This window comes from Neophocaena asiaeorientalis, unplaced genomic scaffold (assembly GCF_003031525.2).
Source record: "Neophocaena asiaeorientalis asiaeorientalis breed wild unplaced genomic scaffold, Neophocaena_asiaeorientalis_V1.1 scaffold82, whole genome shotgun sequence".
Lineage (NCBI taxonomy): Eukaryota > Metazoa > Chordata > Mammalia > Artiodactyla > Phocoenidae > Neophocaena > Neophocaena asiaeorientalis.
The window spans coordinates 5720015-5734083 of NW_020173068.1; the positions used below are offsets into that span (position 1 = coordinate 5720015).

At 44.1% G+C, this 14069-nt stretch overlaps 1 protein-coding gene across 1 annotated transcript in view; it reads left to right on the plus strand.

Annotated features, from left to right (window-relative positions):
* Window positions 1-7420: 7420 nt before the first annotated feature.
* Window positions 7421-14069, plus strand: part of CHMP4B (charged multivesicular body protein 4B) — a 46506-nt gene continuing 39857 nt past the window's right edge. The window contains exon 1 of the mRNA XM_024743069.1: window positions 7421-7763. Coding sequence (XP_024598837.1) covers window positions 7574-7763 — 190 coding nt within the window. The 5' untranslated portion in view covers window positions 7421-7573. The remainder of the gene's footprint in view (window positions 7764-14069) is intronic.

Here is a 14069-nt window from a genome sequence, read left to right on the forward strand (position 1 = left end):
GCCAGCCACACTACTTAATAATGGTGTGACCTTGGGCAAGTCATTCAAACCTCTTGAAGCTTCTGTTTCCTCAGCTGTAATCTGTACCTACCTCATCGAGCTATAGTTGGGATGATTAAATGAAGTATTCTATGTAAGCCATCTGATTCAGCATGAGGGCTCAATAGATGTTATTGACTATTATTCCTGTCATTATTGTTTATTTATTGTGTAAATATATATTGGATGCATATTCTGTGCCAGGCCCTTTACCTGTATTCTCAATGAATCCTCAGAATGTGGCCTGGTATGGAAGTTAGTGTGTCTTTACAGATGGGGAAACCGAGGCAGATGACGCACCTTGCCATATGGCTGAATGGAAGAGCCCCAGTTCTAAACTAGGTTTGTGTGGTAGGCACCAAAACATGTTTTCTTTTTGTTGATGTACAGTATTACATAATTTACAGGCGTCCAATATAGTGATTCACAATTTTAAAGGTTATACTCCATTTATAGTTATAAAATATTGGCTGTATTCCCCATGTTGTACAATATATCCTTTAGCTTATTTTATACATAATAGTTTGTACCTCTTAATCCCCTACCCCCAAACATGTTTTCTTTTCATTACTTCAACACACTTTTTTTTGAGTTAAAATTCACATAACATAAAATTCACCATTTTAACTATTTAAAGTGTAAAATTCAGTCCTTTTTAATTGGGTTGTTTGTGTTTTTTGTTTTTGAGTTGTAATAGCTTTTTTTTAAAAAGATAATTTTATTTAGTTTTTAAAAAATATTTATTTATTTTTGGCTGCATTGGGTCTTGGTTGCACGGGATCTTTGTTGTGGCATTCGGGATCTTTCGTTTCGGTGCGTGGGCTCTTCTTTGGGGCACACAGGCTTCTCTCTAGTTGTGGCTTGCGTGCTCAGTAGTTGCAGCGCATGGGCTTAGTTGCTCTGCGGCATGTGGGATTTTAGTTCCCTGACCAGGGATCGAACCCGCGTTCCCTGCACTGGAAGGCAGATTCTTAACCACTGGACTACCAGGGAAGTCCCTTTTTAAAAAACGTATTCTGGGGCTTCCCTGGTGACACAGTGGCTAAGAATCTGCCTGCCAATGCAGGGGATACAGGTTTGAGCCCTGGTCCAGGAAGATCCCACATGCCACGGAGCAACTAAGCCCACGTACCACAACTACTGAGCCTGCTCTCTAGAGACCTCGAGCCACAACTACTGAGCTCACACACCACAACTACTGAAGCCCACATGCCTAGAGCCCGTGCTCCGCAACAAGAGAAGCCACCGCAATAGAAGCCCGCGCGCCGCAACGAAGAGTAGCCCCTGCTCGCCGCCACTAGAGAAAAGCCCACGCGCAGCAACAAAGACACAACACAGCCAAAAATAAAATAAATTAATTTTTTAAAAATTAAAGACAAATGTATTCTGAATATTAACTCCTTGTCAGGTATGGGATTTGCCAGTATTTTCTCTCATTTTGTGAGTTGTCCTTTCACTTTCTTGATAATGGACTTCGGTGCACAAAAGTTTTTAATGTTGGTGAAGTCCAATGTATCTATTTTCTTCTTTTGTTGCTTGTGCTTTTTATGTCATATTTAAGAAACTGTTGCCTAATTGAAGGTCACAAAGATTTATACCTATGTTTCCTTCTAAGAGTTTTATAGTTTTAGTTCTTACATTTAGGTCTTTGATCCATTTTGAGTCCTTTTTTGTATATGCTGAGAGGTAGGGATATAAATTCATTCTTTTGCATCTGAATATCCAGTTGTCCCAACACTGTTTGTTGAAAGACTGTTCTTTCCCTATTGAATGGTCTTGGTACTCTTGTTGAAAATCAATTGACCATAGATGTATGGGTTTATTTCTGGACCCTCAGTTCTATTCCATTGATCTATATATCTGTCTTTATGTCAGGGCCACACTGTTTTTGTTTTGTTTTGTCTGGGTTTTGTTGTTGTTTTTGTTGTTTTACTGAGAACTTTTTTTAAATTGAGGTATAGTTGATTTACAATATTGTGTTAGTTTCAGGTGTACAGCATAGTGATTCGATTATATATATTTTTCTGATTATATTCCATCATAGGTTATTACAAGATGTTGAATATAATTCCCTGTGCTGTACAGTAAATCCTTGTTGCTTATCTATTTTATGTATAGTAGTTTGTATCTGTTAATGAGGGTGGGCTTTTTTTGCATTTTTTTATTGAGATATAATTGACATATAACATTATAGTTATCTCTTGCTATCCTCAGGGGATTCGTTCCAGAATCCCCCTCAGATACCAAAATTTGAGGGTGCTCAAGTCCCTTATTATAAAATGGTGTAGTATTTGCATATAACATCCTCCAGTATACTTTAAATCATCTCTAGGTTACTTACAATACCTAATACAATGTAAATGCTATATAAATAGTTGCTGGTGCACAGCAAATTCAAGTTTTGCTTTTTGGAACTTCCTGGATTTTTTTGTTGTTGTTGCTACTATTTTCAAACCTCAGTTGGTTGAATCCATGGATACAGATCCTGCGGATATGGAGGGCTGACTGTATATTAGTTTCAGGTTTACAACATAATGACTCAATATTTGTGTATATTGTGAAATGATCACCACAATAAGTCTGGTTAACATGCGTCACCATATGTAGCTACAAGTTGGTTTTTTTGTGTGTGCTGAAGATATTTTTAAGGAGCAATCCCAGATACCCTCCCTCCCCCGCAAAAAAAACCCTCACCTAAATCCGATTCCCCCACATTGCTCTTCATGGGCGCCTAGTCCGTCTGAACCACCTGAAACCAAGCCGGTGGCTCACTTTTAAGGTCGCTCAGCTTCTGCTCTGAATTGAGGAGTGTGTACTTGAACTTTAAAACAGATTCTCTCCTGGAAGGAGAGTCACAGGGCAGCATGCTCAGCAGAGTAACTGCCAGGGCATTGTTCAGGGTAAATAATAACGACCAGATAGCTGCCGCTGGTTATGGGATGTTCATGAGCTTTGCGAGGAGGCTGGAACATGGAGGGCCAGTGCAGGTCTCCCCGTGAACAGGCATATAGAACATGGGACTGAGAGGTGGGCTCCCAGGCTGAACATGGAGACCCTCAGGGAGATGGTGTCGCCAGCACGAGGCGTGGGGATGTGTGTCCCTCTGGTCCGTGAGATCCAGGTGGTCGTGCACCAGATACACAGTGTCACAGTAGGTCAGAGATTCCAGCAAGGGAGCCCAGCGAAAGGCATGGCAGGAGGTTGTCCCTACCACTGGGGGCCATCTTGAGAAGGCCAAGTGTGGGTTTTGATGCAGAACCAAAGGTCTGTGTTCCCTGCCAGAATGATGCCTACAAGGTACCATCTGGGTTTTGCCTTTTCCTGAAAGGTCCTGCCACCAGGTGTGCATTTGCTTGTCAAGGAGCAAAACTGTCACCCTGAGCAAGTGGCTAACCCAATCTCACCCTTGCCCTCATTCCCAGGGCCAGGCCGTGACTTGGCTTCTCTGCTTGAGCTCCTGGACCACAGAGAGCTTCTCTCTGCTGTGATGAGAGACCCAAGGGTGACTCCTGGGCCTGGTTACTCTGAGATCCCCCAGTTACCTCCTCCCCCAGTTACCTCCTTCCCCGGTTCTGCCAGCTGTGTTGCAGGAAAAAAAAAAAAAGGGGGGTGCAAGACGATGGTCACATTCCAGGTCTCAGGCGAGTCCCTGGGACGGGCCGCCAAGTAAGGGTCCTTGGCTTCGCTCAGGAAGGAACTCAAGAGTGAGCCCAAGTAGAGGGAAAGCAGATTTCTTTAGAAATATACGCATTCCATTGACAGAATGCAGTCCATCTCAGAAAGTGAGAGTGACCAGGACTACATCGTTTTGACTATTGCAGATTTGCAGTAAGTTTTGAAATTGGGAAGTGTGAGTCCTCCAACTTTGTTTTGACTATTCAAGACCCTTTAAAATTCCATATGAATTTTAAAATGCAGCTTATCCATTTCTGCAAAAAAAGGCAGCTCATATTTTTATAGGGGTTGTATTGAATCTGTAGATAAATTTGGGGAGTTTTGTGACCCAACAATAATAAGTCTTCCAATCCATGAATATGGGATGTCTTTCAACTTATTTAGATGTTTAATTTCTTTCAACAAAGTTTTGTACTTCTCAGTGTACAAGACTTGACTTTATTAGGTTGAACACTTCTCTTCCGTTCCTAGTTTGTTGAGTGTTTTTATCAGGAAAGGGTGTTGGATATACTCTGCTTGGTTTTTACAGCTAAAAATTAGCAAAGTCCTCTGTATTTGACTTGGTATAATTATGTGAGACTAAATCATAATAACTTTTACGATTCATATTCAAAACCCATTCTTCATAATAGGCTTTATTAATTCAGCTTTTCTTGACTTTTTTGGCTGTATCACACGGCTGGCAGGATCTTAGCTCCCCAACCAGGGATCGAACCCAGCCCCCTGGCAGTGGAAGTGAAGAGTCCTAATCACTGGACCGCCAGGGAATTCCCTCCTTGACATATTTTTAAAGAAAATTACAAATATATGGCAGGGTATCTTTAACCATGTGACCTTGGACAGTTTTTACTTCTATGGGTCTCAGTTTCCTCAGCTATAACATGTAGAGGGTATAGTAATGCTTATTTCATGGGGCTGTGGTGGATGGAAATAAGATGAGATTTTTGAAGGCAGGGTACTTGGTAAACAAATCAAAACTGCATGCTTCTATTGCTGCTCTTACCAGAGATATTTTAACATTGCAGTGTAACGTGTTTAGTTAAGTACATAAGATATGTAAAGGACATTGATCTTAAGTACAAAAATATAAATTTGTATACACCCATGTGAACACCATTGGATCTTGATACTGAACCTGTCAGCACACCACAATGGTCATTCTTCCTGGTCTGTACTATCCCAGGAGGTAACTACTATTCTGACTCCTATCACCACAAATTATAAATTAATTTTGCCTGTTTTTGAACTTTGTATAATTGGAATCGTACAGGCTTTTGTGTCTAATTTCTTTCAGTCAGCATAATATCTGCAAGTTATTCAAGTTGTTGGAAGTACTGGTAGTTCATTCTTTTCACAAAGTTTTTAATGAGCTAACACCAGTCAGTCACAGTTTGAAAAGGCTGTGCATTTGCCCAAGAGACCAGAAAAATGAGGACCAGGGAAGCCCAGGGCTCTCCAGTATTGAGCCAATACACCCTGTGAATCTCTACCAAGGCAGTTGAATCCAGGATGGCAGCTACCTTGCCCATGTTGTCACTATCTCCCATCCCACATGCTAGGCAGACATCATGAATTTTTTTTTTTTTTTTTTTTTGCCATGCTTTGTGGGCTGTGGGATCTTGGTTCCCTGACCAGGGATTGAACTCGCACCCCCTGCATTGAAAGCGCAGAGTCTTAACCGCTGGACTGCCAGGGAAGTCCGCAGACATCATGAATTGATCTCAGAACATTTTTAAGAGATGTCCTGATGCAGACTCAGAATTCTCAACCCAGTAATCCGAGTGACCCACACACCAATTAATTGGGGTTGGTACTAAAGATTAAATCGGAATGTTCTGCTATCATATTCCCAGGATGTATTTCTGGGCTCCCAGAGTTATGACATGAGGGGCTCAGCTATCATCCCGGCTTACCCCACAGCAATATGAGACTGAAGGTGGTGAGGTCTGCAGAGTCAGACTGTTCATATAGTCTTTGGGCCATGGCTCAAACCCAGCAAATGTTTTGCTACCTGTGTGCCTGGTTGCAGCATGACTTAGATAAGTGGGGAGAGGCAGATTTCGTAGATATGGAGGGGTTGCTGTACCCATTAGATGGGTTGATGGAACCCACCTTGTTTTTGTTTTTTATTTTGATAAAAACATTGCAATGTCTCAATTACAAAACAAACAGAAGTGTGATTTATGTTTCACAATTTATGCTGCTGTGAATTCTTGACAGTTCTAGTATGTCTCTCACATTTGAAAAATTTCTTCCAACCTGGAAAGTTGGGTGAGATGAACTCTCTCATCCTCTGGGAATAGTTACCTTTAGGTGCAGGCTGGGGTTGTGGCAGATTACAACAACAACAATGACAAGGACAACATTCAAGGCATATTTTTGTCTATATGTAGATAATAATCTGGGGAGGAGACAAGACTCATATATGTGAAATAATAGAGGAAAAGTTCCATTAAGCTCTCATTTACTTGAAACTCTGTTCTAAGCAACAGAGTCCAGGAAGGGATAAAAAAGAAGCCAAGTTTTTCTTCATTGGAGAGCACTTCAGAACTGGTTTACTCAGAACTGCTTTACTCTTTGTTTTCATACAAGGCTAATAAATGCAAAAGATTGGAAGCAGCAAATTAGATTGGTGGGCTTGGGCGAAGTATTGGCTACTAGACACAGCCTCAGTGCTAATAGATGGAGAAATGATTCTTTTTTTTCTTTGGCCACACCACGCAGCATGTAGGATCTTAGTTCCCTGACTAGGAATCTAACCCACGCCCCCCGCATTGGAAGCGCAGAGTCTTAACCACTGGACCACCAAGGAAATCCGGAGAAGTGATTCTTGACAGCAAAAGACAAGGAAAAACAATGAAATGTGACCCCACAACCAGTTGGCCCTTTGTAATGCAGGGGCAAAAAAATCCTCAATTCTGTTACATTTGAAAGTTTGAGTCTTCTCCCGGTTTAATTGCTATCGTGCATAATGATGACCCAGAATAAAATATATATTTCTGAGCACCTACTGTGCTAGGCCTATGCTAAGTAAGCATCTTACATTCCCTATCTCACACAAGGTTGGAGGTGGTCCTGTTGCTATCTCCAGTTTACAGTTTTGGAAAGGGAAGCTCAGAATAGAGGAAGTAACTGCCCAAGTAAGTATTCAAAGTGGGTTTTGAACCTTTGCACTCTAGCTTTGCTGTTAGCCTCAACTAGGTTTCGAAGAACGTGTTAGGTGAATACGGAGTAGACAGGCATTGCAGGTAGAGAAACAGCATATGCGAAGGCTATTAAGGTAGTCAGTCACTCAATTTCTGAGTCTTGCTTACTCACCTACAAAAATAGTAACAGTATTATCTCTCACAGTCTTGTGAGAATTAAATGTGATAATGCATGTAAAGCATTTTCCACAATGCCTGGCTCATAGAATGTGCATAACGTTAATTACTGTTTTATAAAATATTCTTACTTCTCTTCCTGTTCTTCTACCGCTACAGAACGGGTTCCAAGGAGACTACATTTCCCAGCATGCGATCTCGCCCTTTGACCCTAGGTAGACCTAAAAGCGCGCCGCCGAGAGCTTTAAGCAGGAAGACTATAGCCTCCCGGCATGCAGCGCGCCACCCTCTGTTAGATTTGAGGGACGGCCGGCGCGTTGCCCACCGGGAGTTGTAGTCAGTGGCGTGTTTCCTTGACGCCGGCCGGGCCGGGCGTGGGGGCCTGTGGTAGGTAGCGCGGCCGGGCCCAGCTGCTGGGCGGAGGTGGCGGAGAGGCCTGCGGTGGCAGGGAGCGGCGGGGCGGGGAGCGGGGAGAGGGCGCCGAAGCCGAGCCGAGCCGGAGCGGGCGGCGCAGGCCGGCGCGACCAGCAGCAACCATGTCGGTGTTCGGGAAGCTGTTCGGGGCTGGAGGGGGTAAGGCCGGCAAGGGCGGCCCGACCCCCCAGGAGGCCATCCAGAGGCTTCGGGACACGGAGGAGATGCTAAGTAAGAAGCAGGAATTCCTGGAGAAGAAGATCGAGCAGGAGCTGACAGCCGCCAAGAAGCACGGCACCAAAAACAAGCGCGGTGAGTCGGCCCGGCCCCCTCAGACTCCTCTGACCCGGACTCCACCTTCGTGAGACTTGCCCCAGTGTTTCCTCAGATTCTGGAACTCTTATCCCGTCAGACTCCCTTCCTTGCCTTTCCCGGTACGGGACCCCTCCCCGTCTGACTCCCTTCAGTGTCTCCTGGAGCCCTAGACTCCTCCATCGTCAGACTGCTATTCCAGCCGTCTCGTCTCAGGCTCTCCCCATTCGGCCAGGCCCTTTCGTCTCTAATTTCACAGCACTTCTTCCTCCGCCCTCACTCTATTCGTTTCTCTTCCGCCTTTTCCTCCTTCCTCTGGCTTGCCCTCACCCACCTTCCCAGATACTGCCGCCGCCTCCTTGGCTCATTTCTGCCCTCCATCCTAACACTTGTGTACTTCCTGGTCCCACCCCTACCCTCTCCCGACCCCTCTGTGGAGTGCATGAGCAGTCCTTGGTCTCTCCCCATCCCCCTGACTCAGAATTCTTAAGAAGCCGCCTGGATGGAGAGAAAAGGGGACTGGGGGAGAGGAGACCCCCTGGTTCGGGCTCTATTCACTTGCTGAGTGAACTTGAGCAAGTTCCTTTTCTTCTTGAGCCTCATTTTCCCCATCCGTCAGCCGGGCTTTGGCCTCCATGAGGCCTAAAGTGCCTTCCAGCCCTGTGATTCACTTCTTGTTGCCTTATCAGAGTTTCACGTAGCCAAACCTTCACCCGGTGACTCACCGCTTCCCAGTCTGTGTGTACCAGAAATAAGGATTCCATTCCTCCTTTGGCCCCGACTCCTCCCCGAGTCCCCACTGTGGTTCAGGGCAGGGATATTGAACTCTGAGGCACTTTACTTACTGTTGTATGGCTTTCTGGGCAAGTGCTTTGTATTCTTCTTAAGTGAGGTGAATGTGAAAACGCTTTAGTAACTGTAAAGCAGTTTAGGAATATTTGATTTTTCTCTTTGTTATGGCAATATGAGAGTGAGCCACAGCGTAACAACCCCCCCCCGCCCCCCCCCACCCCGAGAAGGAGGAAAGGTGAGAGGGGTTTAGGAGCTTTACAAACAAGTATTTAACTCAGAAGTCTGCAAGTCACTAGCTGTGTTACCTTGAACTAGTGAATTTACCTCTGAAAGGAAGATAAGGATTTACAGTGCCCAGTATACAGTAGGGGTTAAATAGATGTTTTCTTCATTTTAACAGAAGAACAAAATAACCCATCCTGAGGATCCTCCTTTGCTGACAGTCAGTGGATACTCTGGACATTCTTTTTGGGGGCTTACTGCATGTACTGTATTTACAGGGTGAACAAAGTACAGCTTCTACCCTAATGAGGGAGAAGACAGGGAATAAATGAAGAAAATTTTGTCTAGTGTTGAAAAGTGCTAAAAAAAATTGGATGGGGAGTGATGGGGTGGGAGGGGGTGTCACTTTAGATAGGGTGGTCTGGGAAGTCCTCTTTGAAAAGGTCAAGTTTGAAGTGAACCTTGAGAACTTACCAGCTCTGTAGAAATCTAGGGGAGAAGCCTTCCAGGCAAGCAGGCAGCATAGAAAAACGCCCGGAGGTTGGCCTCTTTTAAGAAACAGAAGACCTGTGTTTCTAGAATGTAGTGATTGAAGAGGAGAGTGGTATAAAATAAGTGGGTGTGGGGTGGAGTTTGAACTTCCTGGTAAAGAGTTTAGATTTTATTCCAAGTGGATGGAAAGCTGTTGGAGGGTGTTATGCGTGTTCTTATCATTCACATAGTTTTAAAAAACGCCATCTGGCCTCTCTTTGGAAAGTAGACCTGTGGGGGGTGAGAATGGGAGCTGGGAGACCAGTGAGGACAGAGGCAGCCGTGCATTTGTGGCCTGGAGTCCAGTTGTAGCTCTGGAGATGGAGAGCAGGGTTAGATTTTGCTGTCTCTGGCATTTTTCTTTGATGACTCTCCCTCAGTCAGGATCCTCTGTTGTTCACAGAGGTAATTTAGAGTCAGTGTTTTGACCAGGCTGCATTTGGGGAATGCTTTGCCCATTGCCGGGTGGAGGAGGGCATCAGTTTACATCATCTCCAAACTGAGAGAGCAATTCTCCTGTGGTCTTTTGGTCTGGAGCAGTTTTGTTTCTGCCGTTTTAGAGGTGATTGAATTGGCTTTCAAGAGGCTTGGAGAGAGGCTGCCAGCAGACTGTGGAGGACCAATCTCAGCTAGTTGTAATAACTTTTTGGAAGGCAGTCTGTCTTCTTGAGTTTGCTTGAGAGGACAGGAGCTACTGCCCTTCTTTTTAGTGTCCTCTGGGGACACTTATTTGCTTGTAGGGATAGTGCTCAGAGGTGTTAACACCACAACATACCATTCATTTAGTTACTGATTGACTTGAACTGTGCTGGGACTTGGGGGATCAGAGATGAAAATACACTGTGTCTGCCCTCCAGGGGCTCAGGATTGGAAGTGTGTGTATGTGGGTTTTTATGTTTGTTTTGTTTTGTTTTTTGAGTTTGTGTGAGAGAGAGAGGGAAGACGAGGAGGGGAAGGAGGAGGAGGGAGGAGGAAGAGAGGGAAGGACACATACCAGTCAGTGCTGAAACATGAGTGTGTACATGGGGCTCAGGCTGCAGAGGAGAATATTCTTGTTTGGAGGGGAAAGGGCAAAGGCGGCTTGGCTGAGGAGGGAGATGTGAAGTGGGTCAGCAAGGAGTTTGGGGAGCCCTGAGTGAGAGCATCTCCTGGTGGGAGTCGGTGGGGCAGGACAGCAGATGGTTAACACTGGGGAGTGACCTGTAGCCTTTAGACTTTGACCTGGAGATGGTGAGGAGCACTGGCTGTCTTAAAGCAGAACAGACCAGCTTGGATTTCTGAAAGAGCACTGCAGCAGTAGCAATAAAGGAAGGAGTGTCCGCTGACCAAGAAGGGACTGGAGGCAGGAATCCAGTAAGGGATATGGGTAGAATCTCATGGACAATGCACTTGAGCTGTAGCTTTGTCACTAGCTGTGTGTCTTGGGCAGGTTACTCTGTACCTCAGATTCCTCCTCTGTAAATAGGGGTACTAGTATCTACCTTATTAGATTAAATTATGTTATGCATGCAAAGCTCTTTGTAGAATGCCTTCCATATGGTAAGTGTTCAATAAACGGTTGCCATTATCATTATTGCAAGGAGACTCTTCAGGTGGGAACAAAGGGCCTAGAGTAGAAGCATGGAAAACTAGATGAGAAGTAATACATATCAGAGACTTTTCGGAAGGAGAATCAGAAGAAGGTTGGTGATTGGTCAGAACTGTGGGCAAGGTGAAGGAGAGAGAGGAATTGAAGACAATTCCCAAGTTTACAGCTTGGACAATGGGTGGATGGTGATGCCATTAACCAACTTCAGAAACACAGAGGAGGAGCAATTCTTCATGATTGTGAGTCCTTTGAAGTTTGTAAAACTCCTTTTTTCTTATGAGTCTCATGATATCCACCGAGACTTTGAGCTCCATGGGGCAGGATGTGATAGTCATGTTCATTGCCGTGTCCCCTTTATCTAGCACGGTGCTGCCATGTAGCTAATGCTTAGTAACTATTTATTAAATGATTGCAGACAGTCTTGGGGGTATGTTCTGTTATTCACATTGTCCGGAGAGGAAAATGAGGCTGGAGAGAGGATGTAACTTGACTCAGACCAGTTCTTCTGGTGGCTGTGGGCATCTTGTGTTTTGTTTACTCCCATGATGGCTGAAGGCATCATCATGACCGTTGTCATCACTCAGATCATTAAACACCCACCTGTGCAAGGTGTGGTGCTGAGTCGGGGGGAAAAAGAAGTGAGACAGGACTAGGTCCTGCCCTGTGAAGTGTGTAGCCAAATGTGGATGCTATTTTTGTGACGTAGATGTTGGAAAGATGATAAATTGTCCTTTGAAACAAACCTCTGCTGCTCAAGTAGATTATTTGCATCAGGCAGGTGTGTCCCAGGCGGTGGTTTCGGTTAGGGGCCTAGAGCAAAATTTGAATTGCATATTTCTCCCAAATTTCTTTTTGTTTCCTTTAGTGATGTATTCATTCTTAAGCATGTGGCAGCCTCTTAAACTGTGTCCTAGGTCCCATGCTCAGTGCCGGGAACTTACTGCTGGGAATATAGGGAAACCAGACACAGGCCCTGCCATCCAAGGCACTTAAATATTGTCATTTTTCCTTTACTATCAAGTGGAAATAATATTCATCTCACATGACTGTGGTGAGGATTAACTAAGATAATATTCAGTATATGAAAGAGTGTGGCACATTGTGGATATTAAGTATATTTTTTTCCTTTTCTGATAAAGTTATTGTAGATCAAACCTCTTTGGTCACATCTTCTTTATCCATTCGTCCGATGATGGGTGCTTAGGTTCTTTCCATCTCCGGGCTACTGTAAATAGAGCTGCAATGAACATATTGGTACATGACTCTTTTTGAATTTTGGTTTTCTCAGGGTATATGCCCAGTAGTGGGATTGCTGGGTCATATGGTAATTCTATTTGTAGTTTTTTAAGGAACCTCCATACTGTTCTCCATAGTGGCTGAACCAATTCACATTCCCACCAGCAGTGCAAGAGTGTCCCCTTTTCTCCACACCCTCTCCAGCATTTATTGTTTCTAGATTTTTTGATGGTGGCACATATACACAATGGAATATTACTCAGCCTTAAAAAGAAATGAAATTGAGTTATTTGTAATGAGATGGATAGACCTAGAGTCTGTCATACAGAGTGAAGTAAGTCAGAAAGAAAAAGACAAATACCGTATGCTAACACATATATATGGAATTTAAAGGAAAAAAATGTCATGAAGAACCTAGGGATAAGACAGGAATAGAGGCGCAGACCTACTGGAGAACGGACTTGAGGATATGGGGAGGGGGAAGGGTGAGTTTTGACAGGGCGAGAGAGAGTCATGGACATATACACACTAACAAACGTAGTAAGGTAGATAGCTAGGGGGAAGCAGCCGCAAGGCACAGGGATTTTAGCTCGGGGCTTTGGGACAGCCTGGAGGGGTGGGATGGGGAGAGTGGGAGGGAGGGAGACGCAAGAGGGAAGACACATGGGAGCATATGTATATGTATAGCTGATTCACTTTGTTATAAAGCAGAAACTAACACACCATTGTAAAGCAATTATACCCCAATAAAGATGTTAAAAAAAAAAAAAAAACCTCTTTGGTCAAGTGGAAAAGTTCTTTCACTGAGAACTAGATGGGAACCAGGATTGCAGTATAGATGAACTGACGAAAATCTCCCCAGCTTAGGTCATTTTTGGTACCTTTCCAAACAGTGCCCCGTTGGTGTTCTCCTTAAGATGATTATATATCAAAGATTATTTTCTTCTTAAGGCATTGTAACTAGTTATGAAATTTCTACCCTAGGTGGTTCAGATTTCCCTGTTTTCCCATTTTAATAAAGATGAAACCACGTTGTAGAAAGGATCATATTTTAGTTTAACAGGAGAATTATGTGAGATTGGGAAATGGAGATTGGATATCTCACCCTACACTGGTATATTTCTGTTGGGTTTCGGGATGCAAATCAGTTCATTTACAGGTTAATTTAGGTTCAGTTGAAAATGTCTGATGGGTGCAGAGAGGCCAGACGCTGATGGGAAATATATCTTCATTAAGTCCTGCTTATTGCTGGAGCTGGGGTGGCTCTCTGATGTTTAATAAAGTTGCTCTAAAATGTTAACACATGGGAAGACCTCTTAATAAGTTAAATTTATAGTGAATGTGGCTTTTTGGTTCTCTGCAATCAAGGTGTCAGGTTGCAAAGCACAGCATCTTAATGGTACATGTGCCAGCAGGATCTCCTATCCCAGAGGCCCAGGGATGGAAAACCCGAAACCCACCCAGGGAACTGAGCAATGAGGATTTCCCTTGGTGATGCTTAAGTTTCTTGTTTAAAGAGGTGGTTGGCCAGATTGGCTTTGGTTTACTTCTGAAGACAGATGGAGTGTCAGAGAAGCCTATGCGTTGGCTGTCCAAACATGCTGGCGCCTCTGATTCAAATTACAAAATCTTTTTTTGCCCCATTTGGCAGAAAGATTAAATATTTTTAAGTGCCTGCCAGCAGGTTTCTAATGTGATTTGAAATTCAGGATAGATTTTGTTTGGAAGTTTAGCTAATTCTGAGGACCTTTGAGCTAGACTGTTTTGCTGAGGGAAGTTCTGAGTTGCCCTGAGTTGGGTTTGAGTGTGGAGAATGAGGTTCTGTAGAAGAGCCTGTGAAGATGTGTGTGAGCCATATACCTCTGGGGCAGAAATCCAGGACCTGATTTGTTTACAGTGGTCCAGAGCCCTGAGATGGAGCTAGGGCCTACTGGGAG